This window comes from Neolamprologus multifasciatus, chromosome 20 (genome assembly GCF_963576455.1).
Source record: "Neolamprologus multifasciatus chromosome 20, fNeoMul1.2, whole genome shotgun sequence".
NCBI classification, from domain to species: domain Eukaryota; kingdom Metazoa; phylum Chordata; class Actinopteri; order Cichliformes; family Cichlidae; genus Neolamprologus; species Neolamprologus multifasciatus.
Window position 1 is genome coordinate 17,446,516 of NC_140458.1, and position 24,342 is coordinate 17,470,857.

The following is a 24,342-nucleotide window of genomic DNA, read 5'->3' on the forward strand; positions in this document are numbered from 1 at the left end:
GATTAGCTACACTGTTCCAAAAAATAGTAATGTCAAAGTATCTTACTGTATATTTTACAGTTTTGTACTGTCTTTCTAGGATATCATTAAATTTACATAAGTAGACTGTGATCTTACATGTCAAAGGTAAAATAACGTAACATCACTGTAAATATAGTAAAACACAATTTACTTGTTTTTGAAATATATTTTTTTGTACATATGCATATTTAGATTGTAAAAATACATCCAGAAATGTATCATAATTTCACAAATATTTGTCTGTTATGTGAGAGAATGATCTGTTAAATTCAAATGTAATACTATGGAAAAATATATAAAATGATCGAAAATTAATGAGAATAATCAATAATTAAAGGAGTATTTGAATTATAATTTTGCTGAAAATTTCATGTCAACCAGGTCTGATTCAATAATTAAGAGGTAACAAGTGAAAATATAATTAATAGGCATAAAAACTAAAAAAAGCATATTGTGGCGTGTTGCGGGAACAGCTAGTTCTCTCCCATCATGCGTTGGGACATGTGCTGCTTAGATGTTCTTGTTTTATTGTTTATGGTTACATTACTTTTAACTGTTATCTTGAATGTTGTGTTTATGCCATGGTGCAGAGTCACTGACAGTTGTTGTTTTGTAGAGGGAGTGCTGTACCATGAGTGACTTCTGTTGTGCTGTTGTTGAACCTTGAGGCACATTGTAGCACCAGCAAGTGTTTTACTATAGAGCTCCCCCTTCCAGCTTGGGGTTGGGTGACAAGCTCAATCTCTCTCCGTGAGCTTCTTTGTTAAGATTCCTTTGCATGCCACAATGTAAAACATTGCATGGCCACGTTGTGCTAATTATAAATTTTGAACAAGAAATGTAGAGTTAATAATTGCAATTAATATAAATCTCAGAACAGAAATAGGCCTCTGCACCTGGGGTGAGGGTGTGGCCATGAAAACAATGTGACATGCCATTGGATGTTGGGACACATAATAACATGACGCTAAGCATCGGCCAATGAATGTGAACTAACAACAACCAGGTCGCGGGTATGGCTGCGACCGTAGGAAAAAATCCTAATATGAAGGTATTTTACTGCATTTTACAGTAATGTTCTGTTCTTCTAGAATATCATTAAAGTTACGTAAATAGACTTTGACTTCACATTTCAAATGTAAATTAACATTAAATCACTGTAATGTAATGAAACATAATTTTCATGATTATTAAATGTATCTGTCTGTACATATGCATATTTAGATTGTTAAAATACATTCACAAATGTATCATGATTTCACAAATATCTGTCCGTTATTTGAAAGATCGAACTGTTGAATTCAAATGTAATGCCATGGAAAAGCATATAACATGATCCCTATAAGCTTGTGTTACCTCACATAAGTATTGTTATCATTGCTAGTTAGGGCGATCGTGGCTCAAGAGTTGGCAGTTTGCCTTGTGATCAGAAGGTTGCCGGTTCGAGCCCTGGCTCGGACACTCTCCGTCGTTGTGTCCGTGGTGAAGACACTTCACCTACCGCCTACTGGCGATAGCGATGGTGTGATATGGCAGCCTCGCCTCTGTCAGTCTGTCCCAGGGCGTACAATCCATTATTATTTAAACCAACTGTTAACTGTATATTTCTGTACACTTACGTATTATGATTCATATTGCCACATTCATTGACCTTGTTTATAGGTAATTTCATTGTTTGATCACGTTAAAATGTTCCTAATTTAATGTTTAGCGGCACTTGAAAAAGGCGAGATCCCATGTCAAATTAGCGCAACTAATTGTATTTTCATTACTGGAAATAACCGTATTTTTATGGGGAGTTATTTTCTGTTATTTCACGGTCGTATTTTGGCGCCCCAGCTGCCGGAATATTACCGTTGTTTTAGGATTTTTTTTTAACAGTGTATTAAAGAGCTCCCTTTTTGAAAAATCCTTTGTGTGCTGTGTCCTGCATCCTAAAATTACGTGACCCTCCACACATGGCTACACTGTGACGCAGGTGTCTCTAATAAAAAAATATGACATAAAAATATTGTTTTTTCTCAGAATAAATACTTCATGTTAGGTAAAAACAAACAGACAGAAATTACACAGCAATATTACTTTTCTCAGCAGTACAAGAAACAACAAGACTGATAAACATACCCCCTGAGCCCAGGAACCTGTTGCCCTCCCTGACGTGGGGATATTTGTCCTCCAGATGTCTGTCTGGCCAGATGAGGGTCTCAGAGGAGAACACAACCCTGTGCTTGGCCTGCTGGAACTTCTTGAGCAGCTCTTTTGGACCCGAGGCGAAAACCACATCGTAGCTAAGTCATGAAGGGAGTGAAAACAGAAAACGTTAGTACACAGTGCAGCTCAGCCCTATGTGAAGCCAGTGACACAGTTAAAACAAATGAAGGCGTTGTTATTATATGATACCAGCCAGAGTTAATTTGCCTGTGACTATGTTTACTACCAGAAAAGGAACTGCAACAAAAACAACACACACTTTCTTGATTTCACTATAATTACATGCTTCACCATAAAGAATTTTACAACTTTACAAAATGTCAGGACTTTTCCTTTAGCTGCCATGTACAGCTAAAGTGCATCAAATGTGCTTCAAAAACATGTCATTTAAATTAAATATGCATAAACACTGAAACAGTAATATCTTCTGAATTTAGTATACTGACTCATAACATCGTAACGCGGCAAATAAACTGCTAAAAGTGGAGCTTGTTACTCAATTCAAAGCACGCTACCTTAAAAGACTCGAGAAACAGCAGAAACAGTTAAGAACTGCTAATGTATTTTAAATAAGTGGCTATTAAAAGCTAAATTCTGCTCAGTGGTATTTCATATACTGGAAATTTTAGGTTTACATGTAAGTCCTCATTTTTACATCAGATACTGGCTTTTGTATATGTGACCTTTTGATTTTTTCTTATTTTTTAGGCTTCCTGCAAGACAACCTGAGGTGTAGCCTCTGACCTTTGTGCTACTGAATCTGCTCTTTAGTGCAGGATAAACAGGTTAGCTTAGAGTCATACAATGGATTCTAAGTAAAGCACTGTACTGGACGGGTGCACAGCAGCTGTGGTGTTCATGGTCAGTGTTGGGTTACATAATATGAACTTTATGTGATGATGCTTAGATTCATTCACTGAAGTCCACCTTCACAGCAGCTTCAGACTGTCCAGCATAAACATTGTGCTGTCAGTGTAGAGGGAGACAATCAGCCAAGATAGCTCGTGAAACATCTGCTTACATATGGCTGAATTCAGTTCTGTAAAACCACAAAGAGCTGCAGGTCAGCTAAAACACATCTACTGCAGCGCACAATAGAAATAATTGCAAGTGTGATTTTTTTTCTTCCCTACACTGAGGCTATGTCCACACGTACACGGGTATTTTTGAAAACACAGATTTTTCTATGCGTTTGCACCTTTCGTCCACACGTAAACTGCGTTTTCGATCACTGAAAACGGAGATTTTAAAAACTACTGCCAGGGTGGAAATTTTCAAAAACTAAATTTTTGTGTTTATGTGTGAACGAGGAAAACGGAGAAAACGCAGCGTCAAAGGTGTGCGCCTTTTTTGACGTCACACTGTGCGCCACGCTATTGTTTCGGTGAAATGGATTTCTACAATGGCGGACTTAGACAAAATACTGTTACTGTTAATTTTACTTCTATACTCATGTTGTACACAACTATTCAAATGATGAAGTCACAAATGTGCATTCATCTTTACAAAGAGAGTTTAATGCAGTGCAGCTGTTCAATATCAATCACTTTAACTGTTGACTATTCATACTTACAGCCTGATTACATCATGCACTAATATTTAGTGCTCCTATGTTTTCCTTACGTATCAATGCTGAATATCACGCTCATCAAATATTTGCTGTTGCTCTAACCATGTAAATGGTAAATGGTAAATGGACTGGTTCTTATATAGCACTTTTCTACTCTTCTGAGCACTCAAAGCGCTTGTGGACTGATGTTCTTCCAATATGTCTAAATGCAGATGTGTTTCTAGTCACTGTTCCTACTGAAACACAAAGTGAACCGTCATGTCACAGTCACTGAGCTCTTTTCTTCTTATCGTTTTGATACATCAGAATCAACCTGCTTAGAGTTTACACACACAATGCCACACAGAATGACTGGATGTTAACTGCAGCCTGCAGAGCACCACAGTGCTGAAAAGCTTCCAAACAGAGTATGTTTCTCACCTACTAATACAGTTCTTCCTTAATTTGTCATCAAGCTGTAAAATTACAAACTACACATTACTATATTTCGTGTGCTGACAAAAGGCAGAACAAGGCAGATTCATGTAACATGAAATGAAACTGAACCAGTGGCTGAATAACTAACACAGTATTATAGTGGCATAGGTATCCAGATAGACACTCTACCTGTCAATAAAAAGGATTATTTGGTCATCATCCTTCATCTCCTTCAGACCTTCTTTAAGAAGTCGTACTTTCTGGCCTCCTCCTGGGGCTGACATGTAGTCACCTCCCTTCCATTTCTGATCTCGGCCCAGAACCTTAAAAACATACACCTCATCTTTTAGTTTAAAGATTTTAATGTATCATCCTTTAATAATACAGCCATTAAGGTTATGTCTTTCCTTATTTTCTGCTTTATATTATCAACACATATTAGTATGACTGAAATCCACTGAAAAGGACCATTTTTTGTGTTTAGATAAAACTCCTTAAAGCACACAGCAGGGACTTATTTTAAAGAGACTGTGAGGCCTCACGTCTACAGAGCATGAAATAAACTTTTTCAAAAACTTTGCCCCAGAAGTTTTTACCTTGACAGTATAGTTAAAGTGTTTCGCTGTCCTCAGGAAACGCCTGTAGCCATCAGTCTCTTTGGTCGCAACAGTCACAACTAGAAGTTTGTCTGGAAACCAGAGCATGACAGAGGAATTTAGAATGACTTAAGCGTGACAAAACTTTACAGTACCACCATAAAGAGTATTTATGTAACGCATGTATGACTGTAAACTATAGTGTACAATAACCTAGCAGAAAGAAGAGGCGCTGTATTAGTACTATGATGGCATTTTGATGCTCGCGTATTTGCACTTAAACACAGAGCTTTAATGCAGAGCTATACTTGTGCGATTATGTCGACATGTAGTTACATTTCTACAGAGAAGCAAATACGTTTCTTGCACAGGCTGTGATAAAGGCTTTAAGATGGTTATGGTTACGATGTAACAGTGAACTGCTCAGGGTTAATGTCGCTATGAATTAAGCTTGAAAAAAAGTCTCTAAACTTATATTTTAATTTTTTGTGGGTGTATCACAGAATCAAGTCCGCATCCCCTGCAACTATTGATAATATAGGCTTCCCACAGGCTAACGTGAATGTGTTAGAGGCAATGATTACAGCAGTTCAAAGGAGCATCGTCCACGTCAGCGGCATGGCAGCCCTCCTCAGCCCGGAGCGACTACAGTTTGCTTTGAATTGGAAAGCGCCGACGAAACGTTAATAAACTCCGTTCGTGTTTTATTAACAGTGATTTTTATTTTGGAAAACTGAAAAACAACTTTTCGACATGCATCAAGCACAACGAGACAAAGTGGGGAAATCTCGGTTTTTCTAACAGACTAACACTGATCCAAGGATCCGGGCTTTTCATAAAGATGCAGTCAGATAATTTGTCGCCACCGTCTTGTTTTGTCTGTAGTTCGGCTTCAACTCTTTCTCACACATTTCTGTGACACGCGTGGTTCCAGCACAGCTTTTTTCAGCCAGTTATCAAATGAACTAAGTCTCCCTGTGTCGAGCTTAACTGGCCCAACTCGTCTCGTTACACATTTGCTACAAACTGCACCACCAACACCGTAGGGTGCGGACACAGCGTTATCTCTGCCAGCATTCCAGACTTACCTTCAGGAATTCCCTCTACTTCGGAGTTTACCAGAACGGAAAGCGCGCAGACAACGATACCTGAAAATAACAGCAAAGATGAAAGTCTCATTTTTGCCAGGTTAACGTCCCTGTTTTTGAACCGGACTGGTCCCGTTAGCGAACGTCAACTACGGCTGTGTTGGATCTGCCAGTTCAGCCTTCTCTTCTTGTTTTTCCCTACTTTGCCTTTTCTTTCTCCTCCTCGCAGTTTCTCAGTGTGTGCACACAAACCGTGTATTTGTCTATACAGCAGTTACAGTAGAACAATAACAGTAGTAAAACAGCAGTTTGGCATCTGTGTAAAGATTTGCCATCCGGGCTCTTTTATAACATAGTAGCCCACTTGTTAAAATCGCAAGCAAACGCCTACTTCCACAGTGGGCAGGAGAGAACTGTGCACATGGGGATCCTGCTGTTCCGCAGACATGAGTATCTGCACGTAGCCTGAACCAGTGGTTGTATATAAGTTTCTTACAAAGACTATGGGTAAACTCAGTTTGTCAAATTAAAGCGCTCACAATAACTTGACCATGAAAAGAAAGAAAGGAAATGTTAAACATCAGTGCCAATCACATTATCCAAAGTAATCATAAACCTAACATTAGAACCCAAATGAAGAGTTTAGACAGAGGTATTTCTAATGTGGTATTGACATCCGATATATTTGCGAATACTGGTATACGAGTTCTTTGTTAGTTAGTGGTTAATTTAATTGACGTTAAAAAGTGTTATTGCATTCATTAAAGTCCAGCTAGAGGTTATCAGAGGTAGAAAAAACGGTACTAATGACGTTTTTGAGTAACCTCCAACATGTACAAACATTTGACCCAGAACATGCAATTCATCTGCATGTCTTTGGTATGCTGTTTAACAATGGTGGCCACTCTCAAAGTGCAGCCAACGAGAACCCAGTGAGAAGTGCTAAGATAATCAACAGGAAATTGAATTGATAAGTGATGTTGAATCCTTATTAATTCCTATCCCTAACCTGATGGAGGAAACATATGAGATGGAGATTAATCCCTCATTAATCCTTCCTTCATGTTTTATATCTCAGATGGTTTGATATAGCTGCCCTTTGTTTTAATTACTGCTTTGCACATTCTTGGCATTCTCTCGATGAGCTTCGTGAGGTCATCACCTGAAATGGTTTTCCAACAGCACTCCATCACTCTCCTTGTTGGTCAAACAGCCATGACACAGCCTGGAGGTGTGTTTGGGGTCATTGTGCTGTTGAAAAATCAATGATGGGATGGCATGTTGCTGCAGGATGCTGTGGCAGCCATGATGGTTCAGTGTGGCTTCAATTTTGAATAAATCTCCAACAGTGTCCCCGCAAAGCAACCCTCACACCATCACACCTCCTCCTCCATGCTTCACGGTGGGAACCATGCATGTAGACACTATCAGTTAATCTTTTCTGCGTCACGGGTGGAACCAAACATCTCAGATTTGGACCCATCAGACCAAAGCACAGATTCCCACTGCTCTAATGTCCATTCCTTGTGTTTCTTGGCCCAAACAAATTTCTTCTGCTTGTTGCTTTTCCTTAGTCGTGGTTTCTTAGCAGCTATTTTACCATAAAGGCCTGATTCACACAGTCTCCTCTGAACATGTAGAGATGTGTCTGCTACTGGAGCTCTGTGTGGCATGTATCTGGGCTCTAATCTGAGCTGCCGTTAACTTGTGATTTCTGAGGCTGGTGACTCGGATGAATGTGTCCTCAGCAGCAGAGGTGACTCTGGGTCTTCCTTTCCTGGGGCGTCCTCATGTGAGACAGTTTCATCATAGCGTTTGGTTCTTGCGACTGCACTCTGGGACACAATCAAAGTTTTCCAGACTGACTGACCTTCAGTTCTTAAAGTAATGATGGACTGTTGTTTCTCTTTACTTAGCTGATTGGTTCTTGCCATAATATGAATTCTAACAGTTGTCAAATAGGGCTGTCAGCTGTGTACCAACCTGACTGCTGCACAACACAACTGATGGTCCCAACCCCATTAAGAAGGCAACAAATGAACCCTGACAGGCACACCTGTGAGGTGAAACCATCTCTTTCTGCACTCAGCATTATATGTATGTTCTGCCTTCAGTACTGCAATTTACCCCATAATCATCTGATTTAAAACAAAATCTAACATACAACATTCTCGCCCCTGGAAATAGATCTAAGATGTTACCATCATAATCTGGCTACCCCTTTGGCGCCAGCTGTGGGCTCAAGGCTGGAGCCGAACAAAAACTCCCTGATAACGACTGTGTTGAGTCTGTTCCTTCCCATTCCATGCAAGGCCACCTGGGTTGGCTGCTTTGGAGTTATCATGTTTTACATGCAGACTCAGGGCTGCTCGTCTCCTCTTGATCTTTTCTTATTTGAACGTTGGTGACTTAGAACCTCAAAGTTTAGCAGCACAACACTGTGTTTGCTTTTTCCATCTGCCATATGTGTTTATCAGTGCGATATGTGACTAATCTTTATTTAATAACCACAAAGTAAACAAATAAAAGATGAAATATTTTATTTCTCAAAGATACATGATTACACATTCATACAATGAATAAGGTATCTATAAAAATTACACACGGTGTAAGAAAAAGATTACAACATACAAATAAATGTTGTATGAAAATCTGACATTGTTTCAAAGCATAGTAATAAAATTTTAATTAAAAAGTCTTTGATGATCACATTAGATGTGTCACATTTTCAAAGCATAATAATCTTAGAAAAGTGTTCACAAAACAGTTTTAGAGAACTTACACAGCTTTACTTTTTCCACAGTGCCTTTGTGCTTTTCATCATCAGACACAATAACTCACGATTAGCTAAGACCTGCCATCAAATGTCCTTCACTTCTTCGCAATCATTTGTGCGCTGCTCTCCTCGGGTGTGCTGGATCAGATCTAAAGGCTCAGTCTTCTGTACTGGGGGGTAAAAATGGCAGTTTATCAAAAAATATCTGACAGTGCGATGTTTTAAGTGGAAAAACAGCTCAATGTGGTGAGGGGACCAACCATACTGAGTTATGGAGCAGCTAGTAAGGACTTGTGTATTTCTGGAGAGTCTGCAAAGCTGTCTTGGTTGATTTCAAAACCTCTGCGCGCTTCACTCATCAGTAAATTAGGCTCATTGGTCAGATCAAAGCCATCCCCTGGTGTTTCAGTGGCTGAAGCGACAGCCGGCCTCACTGTAATGACTTTATTGACGGTCTGGGAGGAGTTCGAGGTTGTGGCCGGGGGTTACAGTCGGGGGGATATTTCCAGTTGGTGAAAGTTAGGCAAGCAATAACTTCCAGTCACTCGGGGTCGCTGGGGTTGAGCAGGGGTGGGATATCCCCCCACAAACAGCTGTTTCACATGGATCAGGTTAAACCCAGGCCTCCTCCACTCTCTGGAGGAGAGCAAAGTGAGAGCCTGCTTTTCTGAAATTGCTTTGGGGTCGCACCGTGAGTCAGAGACATCCTCATTTTACCCACACTGGCTGCTGTGTGACTTGGGGATCCTTGCTCAGGTACGACCGTCTCACGCTAAGGTAGAGTGTGTGTAATTATGACTTTGATTTTCTTTGTTTGGATTAAACAAACACAAATGAAACGAATCAAAGCCAATGAAGCACACAGCCTCCAACTCCCCCCATCCTCACTGCCCTCTGTTGTTACAAAAGCACCGATTTAATCAAAAATAACCTTCTTTTTATGGTTCGACACATTTTCTCTCTCTCTCTCTCTCTCTCTCACACACACACACACACACACACGACATTTTTGTCCAAAAAGTCAACTTTTTTGTTCTAAAAATGACAACAGACCAATATGAATTATTCCATCAGTTTAATTTCTATCTCAAACATACTGTTCATCAGCCTAGTCCATCTCCCCTATTTTCAGTTTATTTTTTTGGGTAAATGATTATTGCTGAGGTATGAAATATCATAAGTTTATGATATTTATAAAAATGAAGACTCTCATGTTCCTTAGTCGAGTTTACTGCAGACCACCTCACATGTTCTCTCTGTCAGTTCAGACAGACAGTCGCTATTATGGAAAGTAAACGCTGATCTCCTCTCCTCTGACTGCAGCTGTCGTTACTCATGTTGTACCCAAACAGCAGCAAGCATAAAGCACCAGTAACTCCACTTTGCTCTGGCCGGAGATGTTGAATGATCAGTTCCGCAGGGTTTTCCTGTTCAGCGCTGTTTGTCGTAAAGTTACTGGTTTTTGCGACAGTTCCGGTTGTTATGTTAGCCGATCGTTTTTTTTTTTTTTTTTGCCGATTTGCTTTACGACATTTTTGACAAACCAGAAGTGTCAGCCTATGGCAAAGTTGTTTCTGGAGAGAATTGTTTTAATTATTTATTCGTTTTTTTCTAGTTGAAGTCAAACGGAGATCTTGATGTCTCACTTCTGAGGATACGAGAGAAGCATACAATGCGAGAAGCGTCCGCACATTTTGTGCAGTTTTTGTCCACAGTGCTAGCTAACGAGCTCATTTAGCCTGAATCCTGTTTGTCAGCTTTCGTTCCTGGAGAAAGTACGAGCGAAATTCCATGTGAGACATCCTCGCGTGTTCACCCCGAGTCCTCTGGGTGCTGTCCTTAGCAGACTCACAGCCGGGTTTTGATCGTAAAATGTGGCTACAGCAACGACTGAAGGGGCTACCAGGCTTGTTATCGAGCAGCTGGGCGAGAAGACTCCTTATAGGACTGTTGCTCTTCCTCATTTTCTATTGGTACCTGGGAGCCGAGCGAAGATGGAGGTTGTTCGGTGGCTCGGCCATGCCCGGAGGGGCGGCCGGCCAGTGTCTCTTGACTGAGATCTACAGGTGGAGGTCTCTGGTAGACCGAGGAGAAGGCATATACAGCACACCTCAGGAACGGCTAGACACGCCTTTTGTAACTGGAAACGGCCATATTCTGATTGATATTGAGTCTAACAAACTTTGGGTAGCCTCATCCTCACAGCCCGGCTCGGCTCCGGTACACCAGACTGAGTACTCTCCCAGAGTCACCGTCAGCCTGGATGGGGCGCTGGCCGAGGCTGAGGCTAACATGCTGTGGTTCCGGAAGGGATCGGTCCTGTCAGTCCGCTGCGCCTCACCAGCCACCCTGCAGTCAACCCGAGACTGTGTCACTATTAGAGAGGAGTTTATTGCTCACAGAAGCAGACCTAACGTATTTCTGCAGCGAATCCATATCAACAATCCCTCCGATAGGGCGCTTAACCTGGACTTATCGTCTGGAAATCCCTCTTTCGGTAGCAAGTTCTCCACCAGTGTGGAGAAACTGGAGGACAGAGAGGTGGTCCTCTCCTCTGGCAGGGTGCCGGTGGAAAAAAATAGGATGGTTCTGGTCGTGGTGGTCACCAAAAAGCTAAGCAGCAGGATCCATGTTTTGGCTAAGTCAGAGCATGTAGACAACATTGTGAGTGTGGTGTGGACCTCAGAGTCCATCGAGTCCTCAATGCTGGAGGAGACCTTCAGCGCCCTCAAAGACGGAGCCAAAAAGGAGCTGGAAGAGTTGCTGAGGACCAGTGAGGATGACCTGGTCAAACATCACCAGGAAGCCTGGAGGGAGCTCTTCATTTCAGGTGAGGAGTAGCAGTAGCTAGCTGCACCAAAAACGATCACAGATGGTGTCACTGTACAGCCATAATGCAAGCGTGACAGTAACCAAACCTCCTTTAAAGCTAAATAAAAACAGTGCAGTGATTTGCAAGTTGTCCAAAGGTGAAGCTTTTTTTTTTTTTTTTAAGTTAGTAACTATTGTGTCTGCCTATAACAGACTTGGCAAAGACCCAGTTTAGTGTCTGTAGTTTTTTATTAGCAGTCACAAAAACACAACATTTGTTCCCATTTCTTTAGTCGAATCTACAAAAATACCAAAAATAACACAGAAGTAGCAAGACTAACAAATGAACTGAATCAGCAGCTACCACTGGAATAGGATGTGAGTGACCCTGTCTTTAATTTATTAAAGCTTCCTGTCAGCCAATAGTGTCTCTCTGTGTACAGTTAAATGTATTTTTCAATAGCTACTTTCACCTGCTGTTTTATTCAGAAGGGGCCCAGGGAGTCATGTGAAACTATAACTCTGCTTTTTGTTTCCATTTAGGTATTGAAATGAGGAAGATCATCGACTCCCACACGCCATCGAGCCGCACTGTGAACACCACCCTCTACTACATCTTGTCCTCCTCCGCGGCTCCGCTTCTGGACCAAAGGCTAAATGGCGAGGAGCGCGCCAGTCTCGAATCCAGTCTCAACTACGCTGACCACTGCTTCAGCGGCCACGCTACCATGCATGCAGAAAACCTGTGGCCTGAGAGAGTAAGCAGCACTGCTCAGATCCTGCAGCTGGTCACGCTGTGGACTCTGACTTTGCACAAAAGAGGCTGCAAGGTGTTGGTAGCTGCTGGAGCCCATGGAGTCATGCAGGGCATGGTGCTCAGCTTTGGTGGCCTTCAGTTCACAGAGAACCATCTTCAGTTCCAGACCGACCCAGACGTGCTGCACAACAGCTACGCGTTGAGAGGCATTCACTACAACCAGGACCTCATCAACTTGGCGGTGCTGTTGGATGTGGACGGAAAGCCTTTTCTCCACGTGTCGGTAAAGCAGCAGGAAAAGCCGGTGAAGCTGTATGCCTGTGAGGCCGGCTGCCTCAACGAGCCCGTGGAGTTAACCTCAGAGATCAAAGGCCACACCTTCCCCGTCATGGTGACGCAGCCCATCACACCGCTGCTCTACATCTCCACAGACTTGCGCCATCTGCAGGACCTCCGCCACACTCTGCACCTCAAGGCCATCCTCGCTCACGAGGAACACATGGCCAACAGGTACCCAGGCCTGCCCTTCCTCTTCTGGTTCAGCGTGGCCTCGCTCATAACTCTCTTCCACCTTTTCCTGTTCAAGCTCATATACAATGAGTACTGTGGGCCCGGAGCTAAGCCTCTCTTCAGGAGCAAGGTATAAACAGCAGAGATGAAGCAGAACTGAACCCTGATGTTCTCTGCTCGAGTGTGTGTGTGTGTGTGTCGCTGGCTCAGTGCTCTCTCTGTGGGATGGGTTCTCAGTTTTGACTTTAACCTTTTCTGTCAATGAACTGTTTTCTAAACTCACATGGATCGTTTTGGCATAATGACATTACACACCTCTCCTTTCCAGCTCTTTCTACAGTTTTTGTTTCGTGTTGAATGACTTGATAAAGATTTTCACTGCACACGTTTACTCTAAGAGGCTGAAGGCAAAGTCAGATCTCAGTTAAAAGCAGAGTAGCAACAAAGAGTAGCGTCCTTACAGAGTTGCAGTAAATCATTTAGTCTGCAGTCCTCTTAGCACATCTGTTTGCACTTCATGTTTGTTGTGGAATGTAAAACATTGTTGATTACAATGGTGAAATTTTGAGCACAAGGGGCTACTGTTTTATTATTTTTCTCCTGCTAGCTTACCCATCAATCCAGGCTGGTGTCTCAATCGCCTACAATAATGAGTTTTATGGTTGCTGTCAGGTTAAACAGTAACAAAAAGTCGGGAAATGAAAAAGAATAGGAAAAATTAATAAATGTACAAACAGATATCTGTGCTGTGATTTTGCTGATCCAACCTGGATTTAGTAAAATTGGTTTAATGTTTGAAATTGAAACCATGTGATCTCAGTTTTCTCAATTCTTTCTCAACTTTTCAACGTCAAAAATTTGAAGCTCCTTTTCCAAATAATCCCTTCTTTTAAAATAGGTTTAACATGCCATGTTTTTTACCCACATTCCTGTAGTGATGAATGATCTCTGAATGAAATAAAAATGATGGTTTCATTGTTCTATGACACAGTCCTCTTGGAGAGTTGTCCATTAGACAGGACATCATGTGTTGTAAATGTGGAGCAGCAATAATCGAACAGCCTCCCACATGAACTCACATTTAAAAGGCACCTTGACTGAATGTGTGCACAGCCTGTTATACTAACATTAAGACCTGATATAATAATAACAAGCTGCCATTGTTATTTAAGTTGCATTGCAGTCTGGGTAATTGAACAGATGGTTCAAACTGAGCTGGAAAACATATCTGACATTAAAGCCTTGTACTTTATACACCAGCTGATTGAACTTGGCTAAACCTCTCCAGTTATTGCTGCCTCTGTGATCAGGGTTGTGATGAGTACCAGTTTGCTTTCAGGAACAGGAACTGCGGCTGTGATTGGTTTACCAACCAGCAGGAAAGCATTTCTTATTTTTCATGTTTCTCAGACTATTCAAGGGTGTTTGGACTCTTTCTGCCATTTGTCTGCTCTTTTAGGTAATTAGTACCAAGTACACGACAGTAAGTGTTGTGGGTATTGTCTTCTTCCACAATCCTTTCTAATAAGAAAGAGACCAGTGTCACTTCCCCTGATTCCTTTCAGCTTGAAATCAAAGCCAAAGGTAGCACACTGTGCCATGTTTTATACTTTGTGTAACCTGTTAAGTGGCAGTTGATAAAGACTGCTCTGAAGTGCCATCAGTTTACATCATTTACCCAGAGTGCATTGCTCATGTAAAGTAATTATAGGGTATATGTGTCAAACATTGAGGATTTTTAAACCAGTGACAGGTACTCCACAGGTTAGTGCTTTCATTTTGAAAAGCAGTTTTATGCTCCCAGTATAATGTTTGACTGAAACAAGTTCATCAGTTCATTTTGGACTAAACCATCGGCCCAGAAATGCTCTGTTCATTAACAATACACAACAAATAACAGGCAGTCACAGAAAACACGAGCCAATGTTAGCACCGCTCCGACAATGAAAGGAAATTTATGTTAAACTGTGAAATCTGCAAATCGGTATCATATCGATCTGGAATATGTAGATTCTCTCATTTTATCTACTCTGTTATTTATTGGTTTGTAGACAAACCTAAGTGGAGACAAATGAAAGGCTAACGTGTTAGCTCTGCAGTCAGGTGTTATCTGTATTTCAGGAGAGCTTTCTTTCCTGTCTGATGGTGTCTGCTCATTTCTTTCTTCCTCGTTTCTTCACGTTTTCAGCACAACAAACAAACACACATCAATTTGGAAGCATAAAATACCAAAATTGAACATTTGGACTTTTGGACATTTGCAAGAGAGGCAGGTTAAACGTTTCTCTGATCAGCATGAACCGTGTGCTTTCTTTGCCAGGTCTCTTTCTGCTGTTCCTTTTTCCCTGCGTTTTAATGATGTTTTATATCAAATCACTTAATTAAATGATGAGAAATATGTGGATTTGTCTCTGACTCTTTTTTTCCCTGCTGCTCTGTGAGATGTTCCTATGCTTTGGTCGGGGTCCTGTCACTCTCAGCATGTCTGTTTTTCTCCTGGGTGGAGTTGTTGGGTTGGGGTAGCCAGTTTCCTCAGCTGTTTTAACCTTTCCCTCTGACTTCACCAGGTGACCAGCAAACATGAGGATAACTGCCATGACTCCTTGGACACTGATTGAATGCTGCAGCAGTGTGATGCACACACATGTGGTTCTGCTTGAGCTTGAGCTTTTGGGGGGGGGGTATTAACATGGATGTGCTGACGTGTCGCAGCCGTCATCTGCTGCAGAGCGCTCCTGTAAAACTAACTGGTTAAAATGGAATTCAGTTTCTTTTTTGAAACGGGACTGTTCAACCAGGTAACCCAGAAAATAGAGCTCATAAACCCAAAGCATGATCCAGTGATCCAAAAGCTAAGTGAAAGCGAAAGTTTCCTACTAATCGTCAGTGTTGGTTAAAGTAACTGTGACTAACAACAAGGAAACTCAAATGAAGAAATATATATATATATATATATATATATATATATATATATATGTGTGTGTATATATATATATATATATATGTGTGTGTATATATATGTGTGTGTATATATATACGTGTGTATATATATATACATATATATATATACATATATATATGTATATGTATATATATGTATATATATATATTTCTTCATTTGAGTTTCCTTGTTGTTAGTCACAGTCACTTTAACCAACACTGACGATGTATATATATACATATGTATATATACACATATATGTACAAGTGTATATATATACGTATATATACACATATGTATAAGTATATATATATACACATATGTATAAGTATATATATATATACACATATATATATATATACATATACATACATACATACATACATAAAATGCAGAAATGCAAAGCATGCAAAAGAAATGTTTGCATGCTTGGAAAGGGGAAAAGGAACAACAAATTTTACCTGAGTTTACATGATTCTTGCATTTTTCAAATAATTTTGGCACTTTAGGTTTTGTTTGTCAGTAATGAGACTGAAGACATTCTTTTGAAAAGGTGTCAAACAGACATTTTTAAGTTCAAATGGGGATGATGGTAGACATTTTATTCATCAGAAAAGCTGTTAGGTATCATGTGCAATATACGTGTTTCTAATAATTTAATAATAACACTTTCATTATAAAAATTTTTAAGGGAAGCATGTAGAACATGGAAAGTGCTGGTCCCAACACACAATCCTGCAGAACTCGTCCATGAGGAAAAATCGTCATTCACATAAATGATGTATCAGACAGATGAGATTAGACCAGTACAACTATTTTAATGCCAACAGTTTATTCTAGTGTCTGCACAGAGCTCAGTGTCAGAGGCCATGACAACATCATTAGTAACTTGTAGCTCTGCTGTTTTCTATCTTTACTGAAGGACGTCAAAAACAATTTGCAACTGACAATTTATAACAACTTTAATAAAATAAATAAATCGAAGGTTAGAATTGATTTCAGAATTTGCAAAAATACTTGTATCAACTAAAGGGTTTTAAAAACAAAGCAAACTCAGTTTATGTGTGTACACATTTCTACTACTTACTACAAGTTGCAAAAAATGTTCTGTATTTTTCAACTGAGGTTCTTACGTGAGTGTACGTTCATGAACACGTTGTAGCCGAGAGGATGTGAAGCTTTTAGTTTCTGCTGTGTGTGCCTTATAATGAAGAAAGAAGCTAGGGTGATTTCTGATCGTGTAAATTCAAAGCAAATGATTTTTTGTCTTACACTGGGGAGAATAAATCACAAATTATTGTGAGAAAATATTGAAATGTGTTCATTTTTCTCTCTTCTTTCATCTGGGACCCATCGGACCCAGTGTCGTCTGAATGAAACAGAACTAATAGGTGAACAAACTGCACATAATTTACTGAACAATGATTTGGCAGCGTTGTTAACCCAGGATTATCTACATGTCTAATTTGGCAAAGGTTTTACACTTTACCAACATTAGGAGTAAACTGGTTTGGCTGGTTTCCAAGCAGCCTATATCAGCTTCAGGGTCACCTGATCCAACCCCAACTCTAAGTTTTATCGAGAGAAAAAAAAGAAAGTGTGAAACTTAATCTGGAGCCTATTCCAACTGTCCCTGGGCAAGAGACAGGTCAGGAGCCCATAACAGGTCTAACACCAAAAGATCTGGAAGACCACAAAAGAAAGTTCTGTGGATGCTAGAATATATTCCTTTGTGTCCAGTTACAAGGAATTGTCTGTTCCAGTGAGCACAGTGGCCTCCAGTTCTCTTCCTGCCTGGCAAATCTGAGCAATCAGGGTAGAGAGGCTGTAGTTAGTGAGGTGACCAAGAACCCGATGGTCACTTCAACAGAGCTTCAGTGCTGCTTTGTGGAGTGAGGAGCATCTTCCAAGACATCCATTTCTGAAGCACTGCAACAATCAGCCCTGTATGGTAGAGCTGCCAGACGAAGCCACTCCTCAGTAAATGATGCATGACATGAGAAATAAAATTCTTTAGTCTGATGAAACAAAGGTTTACCTGTTTGGCTTGAATGCCAATCATGATGTCTGGATGAACCAGGCACGGCTCATCACCTGGTCAGTACCATCCCCACAGTGATGCGGTGGCAGCATCATGTTGTGGGGATGGCTTTGGGGAGAGACTGGAAACTGAGAGACTAGTAATGGTCAAAGGAAAGATGAATGTGTACAGTGCATGCTTGTTAATCACCTGCTCCAGAGCAATCTGGACCTCCAACTGGTGCAAAGGTTTATCTTCCAACGGGACAATGACAGTAAGGACACAGAAAGGGACTGGATCAGGACCACTCTTTGAATGTCCTTGTGTGGCCCAGGAAGGGCGGAAACTTGAATCCAATGTAATAACCGTAAACCTTTATAAACAATATTAATGACATAATTTTATAACTAAATCATGAATTGTTTTGATGTAGCCCACCACAGCTGTATTTTAATTTTTGACACATCCTTGGTTTGCTTGAGGTCACATGCAGACGATCAGAGGACAGAGGACACGAGAAGCACATTGTAAAGAAACAATGAATGCAAGTGGTGAACTGAAATGTGACTGAATCAACGGACACCATCAACTTTACAGGTGCTCCTGCTGTCAGCCTCAACCTGGAAATTGCAGGTCTGCTACAGTAGGTTGATTGAGTCTGTGTGTTTGTGAATTCAGATTCTTGCAAAAGTAATCATCATCTTTCTGCAAACTTATTGTTCCTGTTTTTGATCCAACAAACAAACAAGATGCTCATCTGATGAAGGCATCCTGTGACCAGTTGATATTGTCTGTGCATCCACCACCAATGAAATCTTTAGTCTGGCAGAGTGGAAGCAGACAAACACTATTCCATAAACATGGAAAAGTGTTGGTCTTCCAACTGATTTAGACGAATGTTGTCATATAGCAATGAAGCATGTCACTTTCATAAGGCAGCTTTTAAGTAATTAAAAGGCTGACACGTATGCAGTACATTCTAGAGTCATCTAAGGCAGTGGTCCCCAACCTTTTCTGAGCCATGAGTTGTAAGCTCATGTTCAAAGATGACAGTATGCATAATTGGCCTCCTCTTTCACTCCTCTATCAAACCATCTGTCTTCTCTGTCCAGAATGTGAACATCGGCATCCTCGAAGAGTGACCTTTGTCCTTTAGGTGCAGATGTGCGGCTGAGTCGTGTGCTGTCAATATGGCTCTTCTAATGTTGTGCCATGTGTTTATGGTTTAGGTTCTCCAATGTAACGGACTGAGCACTCCTCACTGCTCTGCACAGCATACACAATGTTGTTTAATTTCTGTTTTGTCCTGGAGATGAACCTCCACAGACCAGTTTTAGTAGTAGTTCTGTGTTTCAATACCAAGAAAACATTACGACGGCTTCAGTGCAATAAAAGCACAACAAAAAAGTCTAAGTACCATCGCTGAAGAGCCTCTTGAGGATTTCTTATTTCTGTTTTTTGCAGAAAGTGTATTGGATTGTTGTTGTTTCTGCACACTTCCAGGTAATTTCCAGGCCTCCTTGAATTTCGGAGAGCATCAGAAAGCACCAGTCTGTGTTTAACAAATGTTCAGGCAAATAGCCCCATTTTAAGTGAGTGAAGCCACTGCTGTGGTAGCTGCTCGAATATTTGGGCCATCTAAATAAGAACGCCTGGCTATCCTGAACTTGCTTCATAGTTCACCTTTCTGAAAACCTTTAAATGTTATTGTGTATGAAGCAATGACATGCTCTGACAGAGTATACTCTTACACATTCCCAGCTGCATCTTGGCTCTAAGCTGGGCTGTTCTGCATCTTTACCTCCGTTTCAGTCAAAGATTACTAAACAAACAAAACCATACCTTCCATAGAGTGCAGAGTCTGGACAAAGCTTAGTTACTTTGTTAACTGTCTAATGTCTAACTTTAACACAATTAATCAGAGCCCTGTATTTAAGCTGGATAAATGAATAGTTATCTTCCTTGTGATTTTTTTTATTTATTTTTCCCATAGCTCAAATACTGTGCAAACCAGACACAGAACCATGCAGAGTTTGATGAGAGCCGGATCACAGGCATTCAGGAATAACTGACTCCATGCAGGACGCAGAGGCTTGAATAAAGTGTATTTTACTGAAACAGTAGGCACACGTTTGAAATCTTCACAGTCACCCTCCAGAACAAATGAAATGCTAAACTTATGGTACAATAAACACTATAAAAAACTAAATGTATTCGTAATCAAACTTTTTTCTACACTGCTTAGGTAACACAGCAGCCCTCCCAACCACAGGGCACAGTGAAGTTTTCAGTGTAAACGTTGGAGCTGACGGCCATTTGGTCAGAAGACAAAATATCCATCAATGAAAATTGTCTTGGGACCTGAATTCAGCCGAGAACTATTTAACATGGGGAATCCTGAGCACGTCCTGTTAGTGCAGTAATAGCTGAGCTGCCATTGAGAGCTGTGTATGTATTGGATGAGATGAACTATGAGTCTTTGAGCATGCTGATCTGAGCAAAGATCTTGAGTGCAGGCCCCAGTTTGATGTTCATGGTTCCCATTAGGTGGTCCTCCTTCAGCAGCAGCAGGGCCTGCCCGTCGATCTCCTGAGAGCGGAACTCCTCTGCAATTTCCAGGCAGCCTGCAGCAACAGAGCGACAACGGTGAGTACATAACTCATCTGCAGTCCTTACAGAGAACAGTAAAACAATCTATCGGAAATCTCTTTGCAAGAATCAGAACAGGACACTGCTGAAGTCAGGCATCAAAGAAATTACTATGATCGACTGTTGTTGTGTAATAATCAGATAGTGACAACCCTAATCTGCATAGAGGGTTGGGATTTCCATGCTGTTAACACCTGTTTGGTGTTCAGCTTCACTTCTTACAATTTCACTGCTGCCTTTGTTGTGTGGTCGACCATTCTGATGTCCGTCAGGATCATGTTCGTGACCAGCCTCGAGGTCACGAGTAAAAATCAGTATATATCCTGACTACTAAATGTTCTGCAGTCAGCTGCTAGTCAAGTGGCTTTATTGTCATTCCAACCACTTGTAGTGGTGCAGTACACAGTGAGATGAGACAGCGTTCCTCCAAGACCATGGTGCTACATGGTCTACAACAAAGACACAACAGTGCAATAGAAATGCACAAAAGACTGAGTGTTATGCAAAAAGTCACTTGGTGCAAGAAGGTGTGTGTCAGCGTGTTGGTCCAGTCACTGAGTGATCTGGAGTGTGAGGGAAGAAACTGTTTGACAGTCTGGCAGTGAGGGCCGAATGCTGCGGTATCTCTTGCCAGAAGGCAGCAGGATGATGATGTGTGTGTGAGGGGTGTGTGGGGTCGTCCACGATGCTGGTGGCGTTGCAGATGCAGTCGGTGCGATAAGTGTCTGTGATGGAGGGAACAGAGGCTCCAATGATCTTTTCAATGATCTAGTTAGTGGTACTTGGGAATAACAGCAACCCAGCCATAGAGTGGTAGGCCACATAAAATCACAGTCAGCTCCAAACTTCAGGTGGTCTTCAGATTAGATTAAGAAAAGGGTGGAGAGGGGCTCATGGAGCAGTTTTCCACAGCTGAGCAACTGCATCCAAGCCTTGCATCACTAAGCTCAAAGGGGGTGGAGGAAAAAATTGATACAGCATAGCATCACCAAATTTTTCGCAGGCATATTGTATTAATATGGGGAACCCAAATATTGATATTTTATTATTATTTTTTAAAGACAGCAAATATCCCCTGACAGGAGGTAACCTTTCAGCAAATAGTCAAAGCCTCACTTGGACTGATTGGTTGCAATCTCAGAGAGATTGTGCCTTCATAAATTAGACAGCAAAGCTTTGACAGAGTGTCAGAAGTACAGACATTATTGAAATAGGCCAAAGTGCAAATACCTGAATTAAAAAAAAATACTGCAGTAAAAGTTGAAGTATTAAATCAATTTTACTCGAGCATAATTCAATTCAATTCAATTCAATTCAATTTTATTTATATAGCGCCAAATCACAACAAAAGTCGCCTCAAGGCGCTTCATAGATACTGAGAAAAGCCCAACAATCATATGACCCCCTATGAGCAAGCACTTTGGCGACAGTGGGAAGGAAAAACTCCCTTTTAACAGGAAGAAACCTCCGGCAGAACCAGGCTCAGGGAGGGGCGGCCATCTGCTGCGACCGGTTGGGGTGAGAGAAGGAAGACAGGATAAAGACATGCTGTGGAAGAGAGACAGAGATTAATAACAGATACGATTCAATACAGAGAGGTCTATTAACACATAGTGAGTGAGAAAGGTGACTGGAAAGGAAAAACTCAATGCATCATGGGAATCCCCCGGCAGCCTACATCTATTGCAGCATAACTAAGGGAGGATTCAGGGTCACCTGGTCCAGCCCTAACTATATGCTTTAGCAAAAAGGAAAGTTTTAAGCCTAATCTTAAAAGTAGAGATAGTGTCTGTCTCCCGAATCCAAACTGGAAGCTGGTTCCACAGAAGAGGGGCCTGAAAACTGAAGGCTCTCCCTCCCATTCTACTTTTAAATACTCTAGGAACAACAAGTAGGCCTGCAGAGCGGGAGCGAAGTGCTCTAATAGGGTAATATGGTACTACAAGGTCATTAAGATAAGATGGGGCCTGATTATTTAAGACCTTGAATGTGAGGAGCAGGATTTTGAATTCAATTCTGGATTTAACAGGAAGCCAATGAAGGGAAGCCAAAACAGGAGAAATATGCTCTCTCTTTCTAGTCCCTGTCAGTACTCTTGCTGCAGCATTTTGGATTAACTGAAGGCTTTTCGGTGAGTTTTTTGGACATCCTGATAATAATGAATTGCAGTAGTCCAGCCTGGAAGTAATAAATGCATGAACTAGTTTTTCAGCGTCACTCTGAGACAGGATATTTCTAATTTTAGAGATGTTGCGCAAATGGAAGAACGCAGTCTTACATATTTGTTTAATATGTGCGTTGAAGGACATATCCTGGTCAAAAATGACTCCAAGGTTCCTCACAGTGTTACTGGAGGCCAAGGTAATGCCATCCAGAGTAAGAATCTGCTTAGATACCATATTTCTAAGCTTTTCAGCGCCGAGTACAATGACCTCAGTTTTATCTGAGTTAAGAAGCAGAAAGTTAGTGGCCCTCCAAGTCTTTATGTCTTTAAGACATTCCTGCAGTTTAACTAATTGGTGTGTGTTATCTGGCTTCATGGACAGATAGAGCTGGGTGTCATCTGCATAGCAGTGAAAATGTATGCTATGTCTTCTAATGATGCTGCCTAGGGGAAGCATGTATAATGTAAACAGAATTTGTCCTAGCACTGAACCCTGTGGAACTCCATAATTAACCTCAGTGTGTGAAGAGGACTCTCCATTTACATGCACAAATTGGAGTCTATTAGATAGATATGATACAAACCACTGCAGTGCAATACCTGTAATACCTACAGCATGTTCTAATCGCTCTAATAGGATATTATGGTCAACAGTATCGAACGCTGCACTAAGGTCAAGAAGGACAAGCACAGAGATGAGTCTACTGTCAGAGGCCATAAGAAGATCATTTGTAACCTTCACTAAAGCTGTTTCTGTGCTGTGATGTACTCTGAAACCTGACTGAAACTCTTCAAATAAACCATTCCTCTGCAGATGATCTGTTAGCTGTTTGACAACTACTCTTTCAAGGATTTTTGATATGAAAGGAAGGTTGGAGATTGGCCTATAATTAGCTAAGACTGCTGGGTCTAGAGATGGCTTTTTGAGTAAAGGTTTAACTACAGCCACCTTGAAGGCCTGTGTTACATAGCCGATTATTAGAGATAGGTTGATCATATATAAGATCGAAGAATTAATCAATGGCAGGACTTCTTTGAGCAGTTTTGTAGGAATGGGGTCTAAAAGACACGTTGATGGTTTGGAGGAAGTAATTATTGAAGTTAACTCAGAAAGATCGATTGGAGAAAAAGAGTCTAACTTAACATCAATGGTACTAAGAGTAGCTGTAGATAATATTACATCTGTGGGATGATTATTGGTAATTTTTTCTCTAATGATAAAAATTTTATTTGTGAAGAAGTTCATGAAGTCATCACTAGTTAACGTTAAAGGGATGGTTGGCTCAAAAGAGCTCTGACTTTTTGTCAGCCTGGCTACAGTGCTGAAGAGAAACCTGGGGTTGTTCTTATTTTCTTCAATCAGTGATGAGTAGTAAGCTGTTCTGGCTTTGCGGAGGGCTTTCTTATAAAGCAACAAACTATTTCTCCAGGCTAAATGATGATCCTCTAAATTTGTGACACGCCATTTCTTCTCCAGATTACGAGTCATCTGCTTTAGGGTACGTGTTTGAGAATTATACCACGGGGTCAGGTACTTCTGATTAGAGACCTTAGTTTTCACTGGAGCTACAGTATCCAGAGTCGTACGTAGTGAGGAGGTGAAATTATTAACAAGATAATCGACCTCTGTTGGGGTAGCGTTCAGATAGCTGCTCTGCTCTGTGTTGGTACAGGGCATTGACGATGATAACAGTGGCTGGATTATATTCTTAAATTTAGTTACAGCGCTTTCAGAAAGACATCTACTTTGATAAAGTCCACTCTCCACTGCTGCGTAATCAATTATTGTAAATGTAAATGTTATCAAGAAA

The 24,342-nt window shown here is 41.0% G+C and overlaps 3 protein-coding genes across 6 annotated transcripts in view; 1 reads left to right on the forward strand and 2 right to left on the reverse strand.

Moving 5' to 3' along the window:
• plod1a (procollagen-lysine, 2-oxoglutarate 5-dioxygenase 1a) overlaps window positions 1–6,293 on the reverse strand; it is a 30,329-nt gene extending 24,036 nt beyond the window's left edge. Inside the window, exons 1-4 of the mRNA XM_085146723.1 lie at window positions 5,904–6,293; window positions 4,816–4,907; window positions 4,409–4,542; window positions 2,146–2,309 (exon numbers count right to left, since the gene is read on the reverse strand). Of these exons, the coding sequence (XP_085002849.1) occupies window positions 2,146–2,309; window positions 4,409–4,542; window positions 4,816–4,907; window positions 5,904–5,994 (481 nt within the window). The 5' untranslated portion in view covers window positions 5,995–6,293. The remainder of the gene's footprint in view (window positions 1–2,145; window positions 2,310–4,408; window positions 4,543–4,815; window positions 4,908–5,903) is intronic.
• Window positions 6,294–10,175: 3,882 nt separating this feature from the next.
• On the forward strand, window positions 10,176–15,704 carry kiaa2013 (KIAA2013 ortholog). The gene is made up of 3 exons (XM_085146729.1): window positions 10,176–11,509; window positions 12,034–12,887; window positions 15,325–15,704. Exons 1-3 carry the CDS (start codon window positions 10,552–10,554, stop codon window positions 15,373–15,375), a joined length of 1,863 nt encoding a protein of 620 aa, XP_085002855.1. The 5' UTR covers window positions 10,176–10,551; the 3' UTR covers window positions 15,376–15,704.
• Window positions 15,705–19,811: 4,107 nt separating this feature from the next.
• Window positions 19,812–24,342, reverse strand: part of phc2a (polyhomeotic homolog 2a (Drosophila)) — a 29,052-nt gene continuing 24,521 nt past the window's right edge. For all 4 annotated transcript variants that reach the window (XM_085145931.1, XM_085145932.1, XM_085145934.1 and 1 more), the window contains one exon: window positions 19,812–20,342. In XM_085145931.1, the coding sequence (XP_085002057.1) occupies window positions 20,188–20,342 (155 nt within the window). In that variant the 3' untranslated portion in view covers window positions 19,812–20,187. The remainder of the gene's footprint in view (window positions 20,343–24,342) is intronic.